This window comes from Notolepis coatsorum (assembly GCF_963971535.1).
Source record: "Notolepis coatsorum genome assembly, chromosome: 2".
NCBI classification, from domain to species: domain Eukaryota; kingdom Metazoa; phylum Chordata; class Actinopteri; order Aulopiformes; family Paralepididae; genus Notolepis; species Notolepis coatsorum.
In genome coordinates, this window is record NC_140166.1 from 129,243,544 (window position 1) to 129,267,971 (window position 24,428).

General features: G+C 42.8%; 1 protein-coding gene across 3 annotated transcripts in view; it reads left to right on the plus strand.

The window, feature by feature from the left end:
- smg9 (SMG9 nonsense mediated mRNA decay factor) overlaps positions 1-24,428 on the plus strand; it is a 58,551-nt gene that overhangs the window by 2,733 nt on the left and 31,390 nt on the right. The window contains exons 2-7 of one of the 3 annotated variants that reach the window (XM_084308691.1): positions 1,451-1,599; positions 1,696-1,770; positions 3,403-3,631; positions 14,654-14,751; positions 16,595-16,707; positions 20,935-21,046. In XM_084308691.1, the coding sequence (XP_084164817.1) occupies positions 1,451-1,599; positions 1,696-1,770; positions 3,403-3,631; positions 14,654-14,751; positions 16,595-16,707; positions 20,935-21,046 (776 nt within the window). Of the gene's footprint in view, positions 1-1,294; positions 1,600-1,695; positions 1,771-3,402; positions 3,632-14,653; positions 14,752-16,594; positions 16,708-20,934; positions 21,047-24,428 lie in introns of those variants that run through there. The other 2 variants (XM_084308693.1, XM_084308692.1) reach the window with 2 other exon arrangements.

Below are 24,428 nucleotides of genomic sequence, written 5' to 3' on the forward strand. Positions count from 1 at the left end.
CACTACCCACTTTCAAAAACACTCTCAAAAAACACCTAAGGGAGACTGCAACTCGAAACTGGCCCCTACAAATGTCCGAACACAACCCCCTCCAATGTACAGTAAATTACCAAGTATGGTCTTGTCAATATTCCAATGTACAGTTTTGTTTGTACAGTTGTACAGTATCCCCCCCCCACCCCTCCTACCCAACCTCCCCCCCCCCCCACCCACACAACCACCTCCAATGTACAGTCCCCCCCACCCCCCCAATCCAATGTACAGTTTCTACGTCAAATATACTCTTCTTTCTGGACTCTTTTTGTATCACAAACAGTACTGTATTTGCAAATCTGGTATGTCATAAATGTATAGATGTATAGTATGTCATGTATGTCATATATGTTACGATTAATTGAAAATGGGGGACCCTGATGTAAACAAGACGAAAGTTTTTCTCTGGTCTGCATCCCCTTACCGGTGTAGAAACAGGCGTCACACGATTGGGCGCACATGTCACATGAAGTGGATTAGGCGACTCTTTCGAAGTTGGTTAAGGTTAGAGTTTGGAATCAGGGCTGGTGTTCTATCGCCCTGCTCTAAGACAAACTCTAACCTTAACCAACTTCGAAAGAGTCGCCTAATCTTAACCAGTGCAGAGCCCGTACGGCTCTGAACCGGTGTAGAAACAGGCGTCACACGATTGGGCGCACATGTCACATGAAGTGGCCAATCAGAGAGCGTCTCCGCAAAATGCGGCTACGAAAAAAAATAACGCTGGAAGGAGTAGGGTCCAGCTGCAGCGCCGGAGAATCCTCTAACTGGCAAGCCTGTGGCAGCCGCGTGATTACGAAACCTAGCCGCATTTCTCGGAGACGCTCTCTGATTGGCCGACGCCTGTTTCTACACTGGTTAAAAGCTTATAAGTACGCTATGCTTTGACAAAGTGTGACTTGCCGGTAATACACAGATACTGCCGTTTTGTTTGTATTGGATAGCTACTTAAAGGTATATAAACCACCCTAAGTTAACTCTGTTTCTGTCTCTAAAGGGGGAGCTGTACTGTACTGTACCCATTCTGCAATCTGTTAATAAAGTTTTCAATCAATCAATCAATCTAGGCGTTAGGTAGTTTGCAGGCTATTAGAGCCGGAAATGGGCAAAGACACAGCTCGTCACGCGATTGGGCGCACATGTCAGTGGCCAATCGGAGAGCGTCAGTCAGTGGCCAATCAGAGAGCGTCTCCGCAAAATGCGGCTACGAAAGAAATAACGCCTCCTTCCACGAGCTCAAAATACCGGAAGTGTTGCGACTGTCTATAGCTAGCTGCCTGCATTGGAGCTCATTTACGTTACCCTTTCTAACGTCAACAACACACCGGTTTGTTTTGTTTCTGTGCCTGTCTGTCCACACTGCGGAATACCGACAGTGTAGTAAGCGACGTTATATTTCAGTCCATCCATCTCTCAGGCAGCATGTCGGAATCTGGCCACAGTCAACCTGGGATGTACGGACAGGGTCGGAGAAGAAGGCGACGTCGGGACAGGGACGCTGGTCCTCCGGGTCAAAACCTCTCGGGACCCAGTCGGGATCGAGAATATCTCCCCAGAGAACGCAGGGTAAAAACACAACAACAGTCCACCAACGAAGCTCGGATGTCATTTAATTTTCTCTTCTCTGCTGACTTTACAATTCTTGACTAATTCTTGCTTCAGGATGGCAGTGAGGAGCCCCCAGGACTGCTTCTCCAGAAGACCCCCACCATCCTGGCAAAACCCCCCGGTGACAGAGTATGATACTAAAATATCTAATATATTTACTTTGTGTTTGCTGTGTCACATATTTCGATTCGATTCAAATGTATTGTCACTATATACAGCACAAGTACAGTACAACAGTGATTAAACTGGAGTAGCCTAGGCTATATGTACTAGTGTACTGAGTAATAATGATAATCAGATGTATGCACAGTGTTATATTATGTACAGTGATACAGGTATAAAAACACTATGGTAGTAACTAGTCATACTAGCCAGCGGTATAACTAGTAAGTAGGTAAGGGATCATAGATATATAGTGCATCATTTAGTCATTTAGCAGCTGACACTTTTATCCAAAGCGACTTACATGTTCTGTACGACAAGTCAGCAGGAAGGGTACAACTATTTAACAATGTTCAACAGTGTTGTGGCTATGTTTGTCATTTTCCAGGAGAGAGAGAGAGAGAGAGAGAGAGACTAACTCCTAGTCCTACTATAATACAATGCTAGACACTGAAAAAAGACATTTATAATGCATGTCACCTTTAAGTAATTGGCCACATCCAGCTTGTCTGTGATGAGTGTTTTCTGTCTTTATGTTGATGTTTGTAAATCTGGTTTTTAGTTTTTTTTCTGCAGCCTAGTTGATTGTTGAGTAATTTCCAAAGTTCACAGGGTTTGTTTTAGTTTTCCTCAGCTTTTTCATTGATGAATCATTTGTTTGCAGATTTAACCATGGTGTTTGCATAGTTTCTTAGCCTGTTTTTTGTTTTGAGTTTAACCATGTGGGCTTGGAGATCACTGTTGAAGCTTTTGGCAAGCTTTGACTGACTTTTATGAAGTTCAGAGCATTTTTTGTCTGGTTTTCATAGCGGCCAGTATGTCTGATTGCATCCATGGCTCAGCGTGATTTTTAACCCTGGTGGTTCTTAGGGGCGCCATGTTGTTTAGTATTGATGAGAATTTGGTTTTGAATCCAAGCCATGTTTCTTCAACTAGTGTACCACTGAGCTCATCTGACCAGTCTAGGCTCTGCAGTTCTTGGTTAAAGGCCTCACTAGAGTAGGTTTTGAGGTCCCTAGATGTGACTGTTTTGTGACAGCCGGCTTTTTGTTTTAGCTTTTTGCGGGTACAGAATATCATATAATGATCGCTTAACCCGCATGCTATAACCCCTTTATTGGAGATCCTGGACTTGTCAGAGGTCAGAATGTGATCAATGGTAGTTTGTTATTGTCTGTCCGCTAATGTCGCACCGATATTGATTGATTGATTGAAAACTTTATTAACAGATTGCAGAATGGGTACAATTCAGTACAGCTCAATACAAACAATTGTTAAGAGGATGCAGACCAGAAAAATACTTTTGTCTTGTTTACATCAGGGTCCCCCATTTTCAATTCATCAAGACATTTATGACATACATGACATACATGACATACAGATATACAGTACTGTTTCATCAAGAACGTTTATGACATACAAGACATACACAATATACAGTACTGTTTAAGAGAAAGAGATTGAAAGAGATTTGGATGATAACATCCAAAAGCAAATTCCTTGTATGTGAAAACTACTTGGCAATAAAGACCTTTCTGATCATACACATACAGGTATGTTTATTTTAATTTCAATTTGTACTCTTGGATATTTTTGTAGTCCAAACCATCTCAGAATGTGCCCGTCAGCGGTGCGCCTGCCCTGGAGAAGCCCATCATGCTGATCAAGGCCAGGGAGGACGGCGGGAAGCCTGGTACTCCCCCAGAGGTGGCCCCCCTCCCCGCTGGGCCCTCCAAGCTGGAGAGGGAAGGACAACGGCCCACGCAGCCCGTGTACCAGATTCAAAACCGCGGAATGGGTGCCGCTGCATCGAGCAGCGCTGTGGACCGTGAGTGTAACGTCGCCTCGCGCATAACAACCGCCAGCCGCCGGGGGGTCATCATTACAATACTCCAGATGCACACATTTATTTCTTACTTATAATTCAACTATATTCTATTGTGCTCCTATTTCATTTAGTCAATATCCCATTTTATTGCACCTTTTTATTTTACAGTTGTACAGCCCTGGCCTATTTTTTATTATTATTATTATTATTATTATTATTATTATTATTATTATTATTATTATTATTATTATTATTATTATTATCTTTTCCATTTTTCTCCCATCCCAATGTTAGTCGTTATGCCAATTCCCAATCCCCTTCCTGGTCGTTGCGCACTCTACCCCCTACCGTCGATCCGGGAGGGCGGAGACTATCGCATGCTTCCTCCGACACATGTGTACCCAGCCCACCGCTTCTTTTCACCTGGTAGCGCAGACTCTCACTGGGAGAGTGTAACGTGTGGAAGGTCACACTACCTCTCTTAGATCCTTCCCTTGCTGTGCAGGCGCCCCGACCGAACTGTAGGAGTCACTGTTTACAACGACCAGGACCCACCCTCGCCGGGTTTCCCACCCTCTAAGGGGCCTTTCTCACTCAACATTCGGGGTCGAATCAGCGCCCCCGGGGACGGGGGGGAGTGTTCTCACTCAGACGGACACACCCCTTTTGGGTGTGAAGCGGCGCTGATTCGTACTACCCCCCGCTGAACCTGGGACGCTTGAAATAGGTGGTCTCGGGTGCGGGCCAGTGGGAGCGGGGGGCGTGACACACACAACGTCGTTACTGTAATGCTTTTCATGCTTGCTTGAATTTTGGGCAGATAAAACCACACAGCAACAACTGGACAATACCCACAAAAACGGGTAATTTTTTTTTTATTATTATTTACATGAAAACAAGACAACACAATAACCACAATAACAATACACAGAACTTCACAGGGAAATAACAGAAACAATAATAATACAGAAACAACAAATTATATAAAAAAAAAAAAAAAAAACAGAGTACAACCTTTTAAAATTTAAAGGGGTACTATCTAATAAATAAATGGCCTTTCCCAGTATTCAATAAAACGTATATCTCTAATTCTCAAAAAGGCCCATTCTTCCAATTCACCTCACAACATTCACCCTCACAGAGCTGAGTCATCTCAAAATGTGCATATCAGTGATGTCAGAGATTTCCCAGCTGCATAACAATGTGGCAGATGCCACCGGGTCACACAGTGGTTGGAGCCCAGCCTCAAAACGGCCTAAGGTCCTGAGGTAGAAAAACGCCGCTTTTGAGTACCCGACTAGAAAAACAAAACAATGAACCTTCTTGAAAAACAAAAACCTACAGAGGTGTTCCATAGACTCACAGGAACAGTGTAAAAGTGTCCAAATAGTGAAGAAATAGCAAAATAGCTCCCCCCCAATAAAATCCCCCAGTTAAAGTCAAGAGGACAAGACAGACAAGACATTTCCTCCTCCCCCTCCCACGAGACCGCCGGACTCCCCCGGACAAGCACCCCACCCCCGCTCAGCCGCACACGGCGGTCCTGACCTTCTCAGCTGCTGCAAACCACAGGTCAATCCCAGCCTGCCCCACCCCAATCACCCGCGCCGTGGATATCTCAAGATAAATCGCATCCAACAGTGTTAGGGACCAGTTAATCACTGTGAGCTTCTCAGGCTCCTTCCATCTCAATGCTATTAGCTTCTTCGCTGCTGTGACGCCCGCTAGGACAACCCTTTTTTGTTGTACGGACGCGGGTAGTGTTGTTATATCGTTCAGGAGTAGCGTAACAGCTGCGAATGGGATAGTTAAGCCACACAGATCTGAAAGTTTGTCCGTTATTGACCTCCAGAAGCGGGCTACTGGTGGGCAATCCCAATACATATGCATATAAGTGCCAGTGGCCCTTTGAGAGCACAAAGTGCACCGAGAGTCGGTTACCAGTCCCATAGCAAATAGCTTCCTAGGTGTAAGATAGGTCCTATGAATATAATTAAAATGAATTTGCTGGTGATTGGGGTTGCGGGAAGACAATGCTATATTTGCCCAAACATCATCCCAGTCAAACTCGGGGTCCAACTCCGGGATATCCCCACGCCAGATTGTATCCAATGATACATTTTTATACGTGGATTGAATTAAGAGCGTATAAAAGTCTGAGACAAACCCTCTGGAGGTCGTCCTGTCCACTATGAGCCTGAGGAAGGGGTGTGGGTGCAAAGCTTGAGCCCACGGCGCTGACCTTAGTTGAAGGTAAAGAAAGAAGGACTCTCCGGGAAGATCATAAAATTCTTTTAAGTCCTGAAACGCTCGAAGGCCGTTCTTATCCTCCAGAGTATGAACTCCCCTCCTTTGCCATTGAGGAATACTAACCGGCTTGTGCCCAACAAGTAGTTGCTGGTTATTAAAAATTGGAGAGTCCAGGTGCCATGGGCATTTAACCGCACACGACTTCTGTACATTACGCCATGTTTGGATCACGTGAGTTATGATCGGTCCATACCTTAGACCGCCGCCGCTTCTAAGGAGCGCCAAGATACAGCATCTACAGGGTCTAGCCAGCACATCAGAGGTCTCAGTGAAGGATCAGAAATAAAGCTTAAAATCAGGGATTGCGAGGCCCCCATCTTGTTTCCTACGTTGAGTGGTAGCTCTTTTGATTCTCGGGCGTTTGTTATTCCAGATAAACTTAGATACCATCGATTGTACCTTGCGCCAGTGGTCTATTGGAGGGGGCAGGGGGAGCATTGAGCTAACAAAATGTATCCTAGGCAGGACGTTCATTTTGATTATGGAAGCCCGGGCTTGTAAGGAGTTAGGAAGGGACGACCATCTATCTAGATCCTGGCGTATTTTATCATAAGTACCTGTGAAGTTGTACTTAGTAGTTTGACTTAGCGTGGGGAATATCTCTATGCCTAAGTATTTAAAATGTTCCACTATGGGGATATCAGCTGGTAGTCGGCAGTCGCACCGCCTTGGCCAGCTCATTAAGAGGTAGGCAGGCCGATTTGTTCCAGTTAATCTTAAAGCCTGACAATTTACCAAAGTCGTCGATTATTCCCAGTAATTTTGTGGCCGACTGGGAGGGGTCATCCATAAAAATCAGTAGGTCATCTGCATAGAGAGCAATTTTCTGTGGTGTATTATTGACCATTATGGGGACAATGTCCTCCGATTGCCTAATAAATTGGGCCAATGGTTTGAGGGAAAACGCGAATAGTCCTGGGCTCAGAGGACAACCCTGTCTAGAAGATCTGGAGACTGGAAACAGTTTTTGCCTGTCAGTATCATTGCCGACGGCGAGGCATACAGGACTTTAATCATATGAATAAAATTCTTCCCAAGACCCATAACCTCAAGTACCTTCCACAGGTATGACTATTCTAGTCTGTCAAACGCCTTCATGGCATCCAAGGACAGAACTGTGGACGGAGCTGTATTGTCTTTACTGTTATCGACTACATGCAACAGCCTCCTAAGATTATCTGCAGCCAGGCGCCCCGGGATAAAACCAGTTTGATCGCAGTGTACCAATACCGTCATAAACCTCTGCAGGCGGCGGGCCAGCACCTTGGCAAACACTTTAAGATCGGCCCCGAGAAGACTCAAGGGCCTATAGCTACCACAGTCATTGGGATCTTTATCCTTCTTGAGAAGTAAAGAAATCAATGCCATGTTGACATCTCTTGAGAACTCCCCTTGTTCGATAGCGTAATTCAGGGGTTCCCAACCTTTTTTCCCCCAGGGACCCCCAAACATCTCTGATGAAATTCATGGACCCCCCTCCTAATAAAATACCATAAAATACTTTTTTTTGTCATTTTAATTTATGTTGAATGAAGTAAGATTCCACTGCAGTAAAAATATCCTCACCTCGAGTGGTGGTAGTAAGGTTGACTGACATGAGAATGTCCTGCTTCAGATCCTCATTTTCGATATACTGCACATTTGTAGTTTCATCAAGTTGTATGGCAAATGGACCCTTTCTAAGCTTTTCTGACAGCTGCTGCTCGCAATCACTTGACATCTTATCAATTCGGTCTTTCACTACATTGTTCGAGAGTGGTACTGATTTTAGTTTATCCGCCACCTGTGGGCCGCACAGTTTCTAAACCATTTTGATGCAGGCTGGTTTGATGAGCTGCTTGCCAATATTGTGCGGTTTCTTTGCTTTTGCAATTAAAAGCGAACACTCAAAGGAGGCTTCGGTAGCCTTCTGTAAATCACTGCCACCCCTGCTCCACGCTACTCTAACATCAACGGGCTTGTTCGCCTTGAGAGACTGTTCTTTCCTCCGAAAAAAGTCTGGATCCTTCCCAACGGTTTCTGGGTGCTTAGACGCCTGATGTCTCTTCAGCTTGCTGGGCTTCAGGCTCGAGTTTGCCAACTTTTCTCCACAAATCACACACTCAGGTCGTTTGTCTGGTCCCTCAGTGAAGCCCATGGTGATGTAATTTTCGCGATTGCTGTAGGTCCTAACTTTTTTTGCAGATGAGCTGCCGTCATCTCCTTTTCGTTTGTCACACATTTTCGCCTCTGGCGGCTGACTGCAGACGAGCCGAGAAAGTTAACTAGCGTGCTAGGCTAGCTACGGAAAGTGATACAGTCAACTGATTCGCGTTTTAGCGGCTACCCGGTAGCCTACTGTTAACACTTTGAGCGCCACGCCTGGTTTTCCTTTTTACCGGCTGAATGCCACCATCGGCGCCAATGTTAACGTTAATATCGCCTAATCTATGTTTTAAATTATGGCTATGTGTCTAATCTGCCCATCGCATTATCAAAGACTATTTTCCAGTCAGTGCTGTCAAGGCAGATTGTTTTTTTATCGCGTCGTTTCCGTTTCAGAGCAGTTAGAAAAGCCCCCTTTTGATATAAAAAACAGCTCATTCTGGAGCATTCTATGAAAATCGTCTTTTAGTGGAATATTCCACAACGTTGATATTCGTCGGCCTTTTTATGAATCGTTTTCAAATAAACGCTAGATGATCAATATTATACGTGCACGCAAGCACATTACGGCCGCGCGCGGATAATCGCCTCGTTGATTTCCTCTCGGACTTTTACAGTGAAACCGAAAGAAGACATTTCACAAAACAGCCTATATCTTCATCAAACTTACTCTGATTATCCTAACACTGATAACATAGAGTCCTTACCTGACATCAGATGGTATCCAACTGGTATATTCCAATTCCTGATCACCATTCGAAAAAATCGATACGTGTATGGATCCAACGCGATACTGTAGAACTCCATGATCAGCGGGGATCTGAGGTTCCAGAATGAACTGTGGTAACCCCGGCTGGATCAGTGGACTGGAAAATGTGGAGTACCGGATTTTTTTCCCCATTCATTTTCATTGAGTCCATTCCAAAATCACTTATGTCATCTGGGAGACGACAGGGGGCGCTTTTTTCCACAGTGATCACCGGCGCCGCTCGGCTATACTCGGGTAGGCTCGGGTGATGCAATAATTTTTCAGATCGCTAAAAAAAAAAAATCAGAGAAATCTCGTGAGTGGCATTCAACGTCACTAATAACACTTTGGTTGCCTAAGGTTAAATTAATGATATACCATAGATTGCCAGCGCTATTTGTCTATGGAGAAAGTCCCCTTCTTTGCAGGGCTATAACTTTTTAAATTCTATTGCTACATTGCCATTATTAGGGCCCATTCAAAGTCCTATATGTATTGTTCATTGTGTAGCAACGTTAAACTTTTTCATTCACATATTCATAGTAAAGTATGGTCTAATGTATAAGTATGTTTTCATCTCTTTCTGCAGCTTTCTCCAGAACGTGATATATAGCCCCAAATGCATTATATTGATGATGAAATACAGTTTGATGGCAATCAGCGCGATATAAAAAATTCCAACTAGACGTACTTCTAGAAGTTACTACACGTCATCTGATGTTGACCGGATGGGCGAGGGGGCGTTTATAATTCCGTGGGCAGCGTTATACCAATCATCTAATGTGGGTCAAATGTTGATAATATCAGTTATTATCGAAGACGGTAACGTTACACGCTGAAACTCACCCCAGTCTCCGCGCGCCGTTGGGCGATCATCGTCGAGTAGAAATTTTATCATTATGGGATATATTATTACCCGGTCCATCTCCAGCTTGTATAATGGTATATACGTCCAAATCATGTTGTTTATCGAGTTATTGGCAATCGATCGCTATGTAGTGTGACGAGCTAGAGTGCCGGAACCTATACCGAGTGCCTGGAAGTAATATGGCCGTCCAGCAAAACCTCTACTGCGCTTCCTGTTAAGCGGTTGTGCCGATCGGCCACCAGATGGCGCTCCTGAACCCGCCAGAGAGCTCAGTGGGTCCTGCTGGTGGATCTCAGGCCAGCGGAGGGACATTATGAATCCGATCGCAGATTTTTGAAATATTGATATAAGGACGCTGTACAGCGTCCCCCGGCAACTTTAGCATGGCCAGCAAAGACGTGAGAAGACGTGTCCCGGCACTCAAAGTGTTAAAAACCCGAGATATCTCGTGAGTGGCACTCAAAGTGTTAACGTTCAAAAATCATGTCTAGATGTTTATTTATTTATCTTTATTTTTTATTGTAGTGGAGAGACTATTCATGCTTCTGATGATACAAATATGCTAATTAAATATTTCTCTGAAAGAAAAAACAATTTATTAAAAAAAAAAAAAAAAACCTCAAATCATCTGGTCTGGCGGACACCCTGCGCCCCCTGGCGGACCCCCAGGGGGTCCGCGGACCCCAGGTTGGGAATCACTGGCGTAATTGATCATATCGAGCATCAATGGACCCAGTTGGTCCCAGAAAGCTAAATATACCTCGGGTGGAATCCCATCCCAGCCTGGTGCCTTACCCCTTTGCATTTCAGCAATCGTCTCCCTAAGTTCCATAAGAGTGATCGGTTTCCCCAGTTCCTTAGCCTCTTCCTCAGAAATGTGGGGTATCTCAAGCCCGCCAATGAACGATTCAAATTTTGAATTATCGAAATCAACCTCCGAGCTATATAACTGTGAGTAAAACTCTTTAAAAGTGTCGTTGATCTTTTTCGAATCAGTAGTGACTGTTCCCTGTCGCGTCTTGATCGAAGGGATATCCGAGAAATGATCATTCGAGCGTATTTTCATTGCCAACAGATGGCTAGGCCTGGAACCGTGAAAGTAGTAATTTTTCCTCGTCCTATGTATCAAGAACTCAGACTGTTGTTTAAGTATGGAGTTTTTTTCTTTCTTGACTATCTTGCGTTGTGTGTTTAGTCGTTCATTATAGTTAGTTTGCAAAGATGCGTATAGGTCCGCGTATAATGTTTCCAGTCCTTCTAGTTTTTTTGACCGGGATTTACGCAAATTGGAGGCGAAAAGTGTGACATGACCCCTGATAAATCCCTTCAATGCGTTCCACAGGACCCTAGGGTCCTCGACTGTGCCGACATTGATCTGCAAGAATTCAACTAGTTTACTCCTGAACTCAGTACAGAAATCATCGTTCTTTAATAAGGTTGAGTTAAAACGCCACCTGGGAGCTCTCGTGGAGAGCTTGCCAAAGGTTGCCATAAGGAAAATCCCCTTGTGGTCCGAGAGAGCTAGGGGAACCAATGAGACGTCGAAACTATCAAAAATATTAGGGGACGCGAATGCATAGTCTATTCGAGAGAAGGTTTTGTGTCTGGCTGACAGGTGAGAGTAATCCTTGAGGGTGGGATTGGATATGCGCCAGAGGTCTGCGAGCCCCGTGTCCTGGGCCCACATCCTGAGGGCCTTCGAGGACTGTTTTTGGTCGCTTGTTTCAGAGGACCCGGACCTATCCATCTCCGCATCCCAGCACGCATTAAAATCGCCACCCACAATGAGAGCGTCACAAAAACGATATTTATGGGCAATTTGAGAGTTCAGACCTCAACCAAAAACAAGCATGTGGAGCCTCACAGCTCAGTGGATGAAAATATGAAGCCACGTTACAACGCACAGCACTTCCCTGGCTCACATTAGGCCTGGCAATTTTGTTTGCCATGCTATATCTATACATTGGTTTCTTGTTCGAATGCATTTATTTCTATTAGACCAGTGGTGCCAAACCAGTCGGCCGTGGTCGACCAGTAGATCAATGGCATGCAATATAATTGCCACGAGCGATGGGATAATGTTAGCTGCTGAACAGGCTAAGCTAACTAGCGCTAGCCGTTAGCTTAGCGTTTGCCACAATGCTATACTATTATACTGGCATATTCCATTCAAGTTAGCATGTAAGCTAACAAAATCAGCGCAGATTAGACTAAACTCCGCTTTTGGTGTTCAATTGTGTTGATGTTAGTTTTGTTTCATCAACAAATGAGAGGCAGAACACACAGTGAATGTATCCGTTTTGTTTATTGCACGTTCTTTGCTGAAAAATAAGTGCTACAGTGGCTATACTAGACTAGTACTAGGCTAAGCTAACTAGCGTTAGCCGTTAGCTTAGCGTTAGCCCTGGGAAACGCTCAAAAGCGAACTCTACAACACCATCCATTCGTGAGAAAAGGGGGTGGGTTATATTGACAAGGCTTGACAACAGAGGTTCAAATATAACTTCATATTTATTGGTTATTTGTTTATTTTATATCAGCATCGGAGCATCCAGTCTCCACCGTGTGTTAAACTCTTCCTGTTTACATTTTCGAGCGTGACATCATCGCCTACGGCAAGCTTACAAGCTCAAAACGCAAACCGTAAACAAAACCCAGAGCGCACCAAGACTGAGTGTGTACACAAACTAGAGGGGGGAGAGGGGGGGAGTTCGCATCAGATCTCGGAACGGACCAGAACGGAACGGTACGGAACCGAATGGGTGAGTGAGAAAGGCCCCTAACACTACCAATTGTGTTCGTATGGACGGTCGGCCAACCCGGAAGCACCACAGCTGGATTCGATCCCACTGTCTCTGTGGTGGTAGACAGGCGCTTAGTCCGCTGCACTACCCGGCCACCCACGCCCTGGCCTATTTCTATTTCATAATTCTATTCTATTGTGCTTCTATCCTAATTTAGTTCATATTCCATTTTATTTTATTCCACCTTTTTATTTTATTATCTGTCCGTTGTCGTCTGTCCGTTAATGTAGCGCCGAAAACGACCAAAGCAAATTCCTTGTATGTGAAAATTACTTGGCAATAAAGACCTTTCTGATTCTGATGTACTGTATGTAAAAAGGGATCGCAATCAGAAACGGTCTTTATTGCAAAAAAATTTAATTAAAAAAATACTTATAAAGTAAGTTTGCACATACAAGGAATTTGTTTTGGTCGTTTGGTGCAACATTAACAGACAAGTAAGGTAGAATAAAAGAAAATGGAATACCGTACTTTTCGGACTATAAGCCGCGGCTTTTCCCCCCATTTTTCGACCCTGCGGCTTATATAACGGTGCGGCTTATATGTGACTTGACGTGACCAAACCCGAAAATGTAAAAATCTAAATATTGCTTTTTTGACTGCATTGAAATGTTATTTATCTGTTCCCTTATTTGCTAAACTTAATACAACTTGTAAATGAGTTAATTCTTGTTATTTGTCCGACAGTATTGTGTCCCAATGCTAATTACGGTAATTAAACATTAAAACACCTGCGGCTTATAGTCCAGTGCGGCTTATATATGTACACATCATTAAATTGAGCTGCTGCGGCTTATAGTCAGGTGCGGCTTATAGTGCGAAAAGTACGGTATATAAACTCAAATAAAAGTACAATAGAATATAATAATATAGCACAGGGCTGTACAATTGTGCAGGATGTATTAGTCGAGTATATACACTCAATTAGAATAAAAAGTTATAGGAACATACATACATATGATGTGGGAATGTCCAGGAGTACTCGCTTTTTGGGCCAAGGTTGCATTATTTCTCACTAATATAACAGAGATAAACATACCTTGTTTGCCACACATTTTATTATTAAATGATGATTCATCTCTAAAATTAACACCTCACAAAAAGAGAGTGTTTCTGGCCGGTTTAACGGCAGCAAAGAAAATGCTCGTAATGAGATGGAAACCACCCCATAGTCTCAATATTTACCGTTGGAAACTGTCCTTCTACGAAGTATTGAGATTAGAGGCATCCAGTGCTAGAGCACAGGGAGCAAGGACAGAATCAATCCAAATATTACTTACCGCGGCCCAGAAGGTAAAATCAGTACTCCACTAGGTTGAACACTTGTACCTTGACACCAGAGAATGAACAAAAATCATGTTGCTGTTGTTTCCATTTATCTTTTCCATTTATCTTTTCCTTTTCTGTTTACTGCTATAATTTGTTGTGGTTGTTTCTAAATTGTATTGTATTTTTCCCTATTACTTGGTTATCTAACAAACATAATTATGATTTCTTTTCTAATTAAGAGTATCCTATACATGTATGCATCAAGGTTTCCCCCTCTCCTAAAATGTCTATGCAAACCCGGGGGGCTGGGAGTGGGGTTAAGAAGCGACCTGGGCTGTCTCGCAGCCACAGGACCGCCAGAACGGAGGAAAAGACTGTCACAACTGCAACAGGCAGGCTACACAGTATATGAATATACTGACGGGACAATATATACTGAAAAGACACTTTGTATGCCACTGTGTGAATTAATATGAAATGCTGATGTGAATGTCCTTCCTCTGAACTTGTTTTAAAAAAAGACAAAATAAAAAGTTGGTCACAAAAAAAGAATAAAAATACAGTGGAATGGAATATGTAGCAGGGCTGTGCAGTATTGTGCAAAAAGTATGAGGCTTACAGTTTCCATCCACTGGATCAAAAGTCAAAGTCAACTTTATTGTACATTTTCTATTTGTGCAAGACATACAGGAATTTTAAATTGCGTCTCCCCCATTCCCACGGTGTGTATATATATAAAAATATATACAATATAAACACAGGACACAATATACAACATACAATATACAGGACTGCGAGATATGTACAATATAAACGGTAATTAATGGATGCAAGTGAATTGAAATGTACACCTCGCATCCATTCCTTGTGTCCTGCAGCTGTGATTGGCCAGACGAAACTCCTCCCCCCAGAGAAAATGAAGCACAGCATCAAGCTTGTGGACGATCAGATGAACTGGTGTGATAGTGCCATGGAAGTGAGTCATTTAACTGATTTGTCTGTGAACATGTAGCTCAGAGATACCTCCTCATATAGGCATATTTTATTCTAGAGCATTCAAGACCTTTGACAACTGTCACTCGACGGGATGAGATGGTGTCGCTTGACGTATGTCGTTTATGCTTTGGCAAAGATGTCCGTTTTGTCTATAGACCTGTTCGCTGTATATGTCAGACCCAGTGTGCAAGCGCATTAACACTTTCAGCGCCAAGCACGTAAAAAGTCGGGTTATCTCGCCAATGGTTGAGAGCCAAAACCCGAGAAAAGTCGGGTTTTCGATCGGTTTCATCGTTTTTCTTTTATTCGATTTTAATATTCTATACAGTCTCACGGACCTCGGTGTATCATTGGGACTCATTCTGAGACCTTCGAGAATGCAATGCTGGCCGAATCCTGCTAGGTGGCAGTATCGCCTACCCTTTGAAACCTTATTTCACACTGTGTGTTACATTTTATATGGTCCGGGTGGAGAAATGGTACCCGGGCAAGTGAAAGGCTTCATTCGAGCCACTTGGAAAGCGTCCAGCACACTTGATGCATAGTTTGTCCCATTTCATGTCAGGGACCTGATGGACATCAATATTGGAAATCGCGATCAGACAATTGGAATATTCATTTTGGAATACCTCCTAGCAAAGGTAAGGACTATATGACATCAATCCTACTTTGATCCTACAATGATTTCACATCGATCACAACGATCACGATCATATGTAACATACTCCAAAACGTATGCCGTTGCTGACGATCAGAGCATCACAAAACAACCCCCCCCCCTTGATGCATTCATGATGAAACATAATACCTATTATATACCTTTGATTTGGAAATAGTATTATGTCCAGGCGAGCAAAGCAAACGACTTTCGCAAAATGCACATAGCGCTCCATAACTCAGCTTCCAGGAATTAGCCCGGATCACTCTGAAACTATACAATATTCACCACGGGATAAGATGCGAACGTATACATGAACAAATTTACTTTTTTTTTTACATATTTGACAAGAGATAGTGACTGTCAAATGAGCCATAGTATTGTCTTCATAGCTATAATATAGAATATAGATATAGCTCTGCAAACATCGTGACGCACCGTGAAAATGCCTATCTTTTAAAGCGTGGCCCATTGACAACCGGGATGGGGATAAACGCTGGCGCTGAATGAGTTTGGGGCAAAAGGAACGTAATCCTGGTCAGAACAACAGGGCAGACTACAATATATTTGCATTTGGTAGCCATGCTAGCGATCTAAACAATCAATCCATGCCAAAGCTACATATGTAAAAGGTGACAAACTCACACTCGCAGCCATGCTGATTTGGCTAAATGACATCCAGCCGTTTTCTTTTGAAACAACTTTGAGTCAGGGGAGTGTCATGGTTTCTCCATAGAGCCCCGTCGTACTTTTTTTAGCGCAGCTGCTCGCGCATGTAAGGGGGCAACTTAGTCACGTGACTCAGTTGGTATTGCTGATTGGCTCGAACACGGTAGGTTTGTATACAGCGAACGGGTCTATCTTCACAAAAGGTGCCAAGCTGGGCACACTGTGTTTATTTGCTCTGCCAAATTTTCATTTGTCATCTCCATAATGTTAACTACAGCCAAGTGAAACCAAAAGTGCTTGGCAAGATTAGCATTTCATCTAATCGCGGCGTAGCAAACCTGCATAATTTCGGTCGAGTGACAGTTGTCAATAGTGTAGTGCGCCGGTGACGTGCCGATCCACTGAGTTTTAAGCACCGGCAAAATTCTGGCATCTTCTTGTTCTTACACGTGAATTCTAATGAACACTCACTAATGTAATGCCGTCTGTGTTCTAGTATCTGAGGGACCAGACAGACATGTTGGTCGTGGGAGTCATCGGCCTGCAGGGCTCTGGGAAATCCACAGTTATGTCCCTTCTGTCTGCCAACACACCTGAAGAAGACCACAGGTACAGTCAGTAGAAATGGACAGTATTAATGTTGAGCCCTAGCCATATTTTCTGAAAATCTGCCTAAAAGTACACACCTAAGTAAATGGAAGATTGCTCCACTTCTACAAGGTCCATTTGCATGCTCTTGGTATCTAGGGACATCTATGGACATCAGGGAATGTATTCCCAGTGTCAGCAATATTGTGTCTGTTACTATGCTTGAGTAAATTGTAATGAACCAAAGGAGAATATAAATTATTATTATTATTTGTTTTATTTCCATATTTGACAGTGAATGATCAAAGGCCATTAAAGATGCCACTGAGCTCATTCAGCTACTTCTTGAGATCAAGTATAGTAAATATCTAAGCAAATGAACAATGGGCAGGTCTAGGGCTGCCGCGGTATTGATTTTTTCCTTACCGCACAAATTAGTGAAGCCATTGAAACCGCCGCGGTAACCGCAATTTTTCTTTGATTTAATGTAATGTTAAAATACATTTTTCCTAAATAAACTTTCCGAATGCATTTATTTCTGTGGTAGTCTATTCTTTATAGCCTCTAGTCTAACGTTAAATGTCTATCTTTATTCCAGTGTTGTCATTAAAGAGAATGACTTTGCAGCAGGAATATTGGTTGAAAACAGCTGGCTGTTCAGCCTGTTCTTGAAACTGCTGGTCGCGAGTCCGACTCGCGGTAGCTAACGTTAACCAAACGCTTGGTTCAATAACCAACTAGGAATGAATTGACTGTCCTATCTATCTGCATAACAGATAATAACGTCATGGAATCGTTTGTTCAACCCAGTGGCCAGCGAATTAACACCAGCTAAAGCAACTGCGCTCAGCACGCACGCACGCACACACACACACACACACACACACACACACACATACACACACACACAATATGGCATATCTACTGCTCCAGAACAGAACCAGAACTGACCTGTCCTCGCTAACCGTGACCACTCTGTCTTCTTTCGGGGTCAAAACGGCAGCATTTATGGCATCCGAATGCCCTTCGATTGGGTTTCGCTACAAGATCCATGTTTTTAGCAGATTCAAAGCGAAAACTTTCCGTAGCAGCAAAACAAATTCTGGGGTTCAATCAGAATGTTAACTGCGCAACTGCGAGTGGAAACTTTCGAACACATGGCGTGAAGAAAATAGGCTATACACAACTATAATTATTATTATTATAAAAAATAAAATAAAATAAAAAGCAGCCGGTGATGCGATATCGCGATAATGCGGTAACCACGGCAGCCCTAGGCAGATCATTTACATTTTGTATTTTGTAGTAACTACCGGTACTGTAGATTAGTTACTTTTGTGTAATGGCGATAGCTGCATCAGAAATCACCGGATTGAGACAGGATCTTTTCCTAGACGTTTACAGACTGGTAAAGAAACTATATACGTTGTATTTTATGGCAATAGCGTTGAGGTTTGTTCGACCCGTGAGATATAGACACAATATTTCAGTCATTCAGAAATGTCTTTTTGTCGTCGGCTGTGTGAGCTTGGGTAGTGTAGTTTTATGGAATTTAGACGTCCGAAAGCCCTGGGTCTCCTCTTTCTCTGGACTACAACGATTTCATGATGGCTTCCTGTTCTACCGTCTAAATCATCCGTTTTCCCGCGCAATGTGCAGAGATTTCTTACAAGCTAATATGTCCCCAATAACACTTAAAATCATTGCTAAACAAACGTAGTGCTGAAAATATACACTTTGACTGCTGTTTTGATAGGGTTAGGGTCTTTACTCTTGGCCACATTTGAAAAAGAAACACAACATCACTTAACACATTCCCCGCCATTGGTTATACCCATCAATATAGCCAGTCTGCCACCACTGTAAGCCTATGGAGATGTTTACCTTCTTTGCAGGGCTATAACTTTTTACATTTTATTGCTATATTGACATTACCATGGCCCATTCAACATCGATCATCTATCGTTCAGGATGTGGGAACGTTATACTTTTTCATTCATACATTCATAAAAAAATACCTTCTACAATATAAGTATGTTTTTATTGTTTTCTGCAGTAATTCCTAGAACATGAGTTATAGGCCTAAACGCATATATAGATTATCGATTGGCATTTCTTCCCTATACACTCTATATTAAAAAATTCAACTGTATATGATCTGTATATGTTATGCTTCATCATGCGTGGAGGAAAGGGGGGGGGGGGTCGTTTATAATTCCCCGATCATCAGTAAATGCTTCATGTAGTATGGGTGATATATTGATCAGATCGGTTTGCTCACAAGGAAAATAACGTTATATTCCTCTTACCGTGGGTCAAAGAGACTGGTGGTGAAAGATCCCAGGTATACGACGCCGATCGCCTAGGTCCATTTCCGGTTTGTATGTCGCAATAAATGCTGAAATCATATTGATTATTAAGTTTAGAAAGCGATCCATTATGTACATTGTGTCTGTCGGGAGTCATGCAACGATATCTGACGGCCGGATGAGTTTAATCGACGCACATCAGCCATATCCTGTAGGTGAGTGTAACTCGCCCGACCATCCACCAGGCGGCGGTATTGAGCCGTCGTTGCCGTCACCTATAGGGTCCGCGTGTATGCCTTCTACAACGCTGTTCGGTTTCCGCGTTGCCGTTTTGCGCTCTGATTGGCCGAGTATGCGCATGAGCCGCGACAAGCTCCTCAGAAAGGCAGGAATAATAAGCTCCGCTTAATGCAATTTATACAAATGGAATTATTGATTTCGCCGTAACGAATCATTAAAAAAATATACCGTTAACTGGAATATGTTGTGCCTTTACACATATGTTGGATTATGTAATTGGTTTGTCATGACAAACCAATAAAAAATCGCGAATTAATGATGCATGTAGTTACTGTGTGTTGTTGTAGCCATTCGTGATTTTTGATTGGTTTGTCATGACAAACCAATTACATAATCCAACATATGTGTAAAGGCACAACATATTCCATGATTACAACAACTATGATTCACTATTCTCTGGAGACTTTCCCAGGCTTCCAAACTAAATTATTGTTGAAAATTGAAAATAAAAAAGATTTGATAAAAAAAAAAAAATTATACCGTTTGTTCAGTGTTCAATAGAGATGTTATTGCATTTGGAGATTATAATATATTAAAATAAACATTTGTATTGAAAATATATGGTACTTTGGGAATGGGAAATGGACTGCACATATATAGCGCTTTTCTACCTGCACAAAGAGCTTTATAATGGCCTCTCCTTCACCAATTCACACAACAGAGCAATGGCAGCCAGATGCCATCCAAGGTGCTAGCCTGCTCATTGGGAGCAATTTGGGGCTCAGTGTCTTGCCCAAGGACACTTCGGCATGTGAACAGAAGGAGCTGGGATTCAAACCACTGACCAAACCATTGACCATATGATCATTAGTTGACCTGCTCTACCTCTGAGCCAGTATTTTGTGGTACACTGAGGTATTGGTATACTTTGGGGAACTTTGAGGTTCTTTGGGGTATTTCGTGATACTTTGTGGTATTTTAGGGTATACTTTGGGGTATTTTGGTGTACTTAGGGGTATTTTCTGGTACTTTGTGGTGATTAGTAGGACCCCATAAAAGTCCTGTAGAAGACCAAAGGTCAGTAGAAACGGACGGTATTAAGCCCATATAAGTCCAAAGCAACACCATGTCTTTTCCACTTGTTCAATAGACAAGTTTAATTGTGGGCTACCAACAAGGATATGTATGGACATATTAAGAGTAACAAGAGAGGACATTGTTTGCATGTTCTCCCCGTGCTTGCAAGGCCCCCCCCCCCCCCCGATAAGAGAAACCCAATGGACAAACATGCACAACAACAGATGGCTAACGCTGTCACGTCCTTGACAAGGACGGACAGGAGCACTTGGATGGTCCCCTGGGTGTGGCCCACGCCACAGCCCTCGTCTGCTCCCGGCTGCCCTTGGGGGGGGGGGGGGGAAGGACGACGGGATGGGTTAAGCGCAGAGGAGAATCGCATCGGCGATCCTACAAAAAACAATGCATGCGTGTGTGTTCCGTTGTGTGTGTGCTAACCGTGTGTGCTAACCGCTAACATTGAGGATAATTGCATGCCAATTAAAGACCTCTGAACAGGTCCTGCATTATTAAAAATTTATATTATATTATATTATTATATATTATTATTATTAATGAATTATTATTAAAAGAGGACATTGTGTGCTCTTTGATGTTGGTGTGTGTGTGCTTGTTTGCATAGGGGCTACGTGTTCAGAGCCCAGAGCCAAGAGATCAAGGAGAGGGGAGGAAACCAGAGCTCGGGGATCGACTTTTATATCACACAGGAGCGGGTCATCTTCCTGGATACGCAGGTAAATTAGAGAGTTTTGAGCTTTGCGTTTTAAAGGAACACGCCAACATTATGGGAAATGCACTTACCGTCTTCTCCCGAGTCGGACAAGATCATAAATCAAATCAAATGTGTTTGTAGAGCCCGAGATCACATGGAATTGCCCCCATGGGCTGTACAAGTCGAGAAGAAACGCATATCACAATAGATCAAGAACAAAAACCACCATAAAATCCAAATATGCAACACTCCCAGACTTTCCCCAACGACTCACTAATAATAATGGATTGGATTTATATAGCGCTCTTCTCTGACTGACTGTTGCTCTGACTCAGAGCGCTTCACAGAGTCCATTATTCGTTCATACACAGTCATACCGGTGGTGGTAAGCTACAATTGCAGCCAGAGCTGCCCTGAGGCAGACTCACGGAAGCGTGGCGAATAATCAACGCCTACGGCCCCTCCGACCACCACCAACATTCATTCACATGCATACACATTCATACGAGGCAAGTAGGTTAAGTGTCTTGCCCAAGGACACAACGGCAATGGGATGGACATGGGCTTGAGCGGGATTCGAACCACCAACCCTTCGATCATTGGACGCCCCGCTCTACCCCTGAGCCACGCCGCCCCACACTAAAAACCTAGCAATAGGAGAAAATAAAGCACCACAGGCGAGGAGAGAAACCTCAGATGGGCTGTTCAAAGGGGATCCCCCAACTGGATGTTGGTGATAATATAGTGTTGCTATGGATCCAAGAAGATGGATACCAATTTTCTCTCTTGTGTGTTCAGTAGGAAGCTATCCGGCTGCAACCTAGCCTAGCTTATAGCACAAGTGAATGGACACGTCTTTCAAGTCGACTCCAGCTGGAACGGAGGGCCTGAGCCCGCTGCCCCAACCTTACATTTGAGAAGCTATGACATAGCTCTTCAGCCCTGCGTCCTACAGCCTGTGACGACTCCTCTTGCGAGGCGTGCTGTTTCTATGTAGACTCTGTGAGCAACGGGTCCAATAAATGCGTCCAACACTCTTTACATCCTCGCCATTCCTGTATGCCCATTGTGGGCACCTTAACTAATGTTAGCTGCTAAGAATTCCAATAGAACTTGTAAGTCGCTTTGGATAAAAGCGTCGGCTAAATCACTAAATGTAAATGTAAATAGTGAGGACAGGGGGTGAAGGGAGGATGAGGCCGTCTTTCTCCCTCTCTCTGTACGTCCAATGCATTACACTATACAAACTAACTGGATAGTTGACGATAATAAATATTTCACTTCATTAGCTAAAATAGTGCATAATCATTAAATCTGCTATAAGCTATTCCGCCTCTCGTATGTGTGTGTGTGTGTGTATATATATGTACTATAGGCTACTCTTTTTGACATGCATTAGGCTAATTAGTAGGGATGCTCGATATTGGCTTTTTTACCGATACCGATATTGTCCAACTCTTAATTTCCGATACCGATATCAACCGATACCGATATATGCAGGGTTTCCCCCCCCAAAAAATTGAATAATTTCAGGTAATTAACATTACATATCTCTTGTTGTGGAATTAACACAACATTATGCATACTTTTGACAATAAATAAAATCTGAATTTGTTCTTACTTGCTTGCCTGGGTAAATAAAGGTTATAGAAATAATTTTTTTTTTAAACCGATACCGATATTTTCCGATATCACATTTGAATGCCGATATCGGCCGATAATATCGGTAGGCCGATAATATCGGACATCCCTACTAATTAGCTTTAACAATCCTGATTCCTGAGCCTATTTTATTCAAAAGGAAGATATTGATTTAATTATGTATATAGCCTATATATAATAAATACATTTTAATCCTTTGCTGGCATAAGCACTAGTGTGGTCTGCAAGGGCCTTGAAATAAAGCCAGAGCCCTGCCCGAGCCCGTGAACTTCAGGCCCTGCCCGAAAATAAGCCCGACTGTAAATAATATTTTAAGCCCTAGCCTGCGTGAAAACCCGAAAAAAATTATTATTATTATTATTAAAATATAATATTTTTTTGTATTTGTTTTAAATATTCGAAACACGGTTTTATATGAACGTAATAAATAAACAAAACTAAGAAGCATTTACATAGCCTGTTTCGCTCTTATTAGAATGCCGTCTCTCCCAGTGCTCGCTTATCTGACTCACACATCAGCCTCGTAAAACGTATTGAAGGCTATAGAATCTTCTTTGACACACACACACACACAACACACAATAGCCTACTCAGTCACCAGAAAACAGAAATCAGATTTCGAGCAGAGCAACATAATGAAAAGCACAACAAAACAGGTAGCGACCCAGCAAATAATAAACATCACTCACCACGACGTCAGCAACGCGTTGAACACCGTTAACGAAACTTCGCCAACCAGCTACATACATCCCAAGAACAAATTAAAACGTTCGCCAACTGGCTATATTCCAACACAACCAATCGAGTTGAACTTGTCCCCTGAGTTCTCCCTGCGCGCTGCGCTAATTACATCCAAATGTTTCTCTGGCGCAAAAGAGAAAACGAATCTTTTAAGGAAAACGAAGGTTATCCTATAACCCTAGTTATATAAAAAAAAAGAAAATGCAATAAAAAAATTAAAAAAATTAAAACGGCGGTGCCCGGGCCCGGCCGAGCCCGAATTATTTATTTAAAAAAAAGCCCTACCCAGCCCGAACCCGCCGGGCCGGGCCGGGCCCCGTCGGGCCTGGGCAAGGTTGCAGTGCACTAATAAGCACTACCATAGCATGGAGTCAAGAGATAACGCACAATACATATACACATATAATAATTCATGGAAATATACTAAAAAGCAATTTATGATCTGTAAAAATCTCTCTGGCTGGTAGTTTTTTTTAATCTAAAGCTAAAAAGGATGAGGATACTCATTAAACATTTTGAAATATTCAATTGCAAATATAATCAATTGTTGATTTTTCTGGTAAATTAATTGTTTAGATTAATCGACTAATCGATAAAATAATCAAGTGATTAAACGATAACAAAATAATCATTAGCGACAGCCCTAGTAAAGACATAGTAGGTAGTAATGGTAGTAACGGATATTGCGAAGCTCAATTTCACTTATAACAAAATTTTGGAAGAAAGAAAATGTAGTTACTGCGGTTAGCCTGTGGTGCAGTGTAGGTAGCCTCTATAATGTAGTTACATTAAAAAAATATTAATTTGGTCATTTAGCTGACGCTTTTATCCAAAGCGACTTACAAGTTCTGTACGACAAGTCATCAGGAAGGGCACACATCTATCAGCTGAGTAACAATGTTCATCAAAGTGTTGAGTGTGTAGGTTACTGTGGTTAGCCTCCGCAGGGCAGTGTAGGTAGCCTCTATATAATGTAGTTACTGTGGTTAGCCACCATGGGG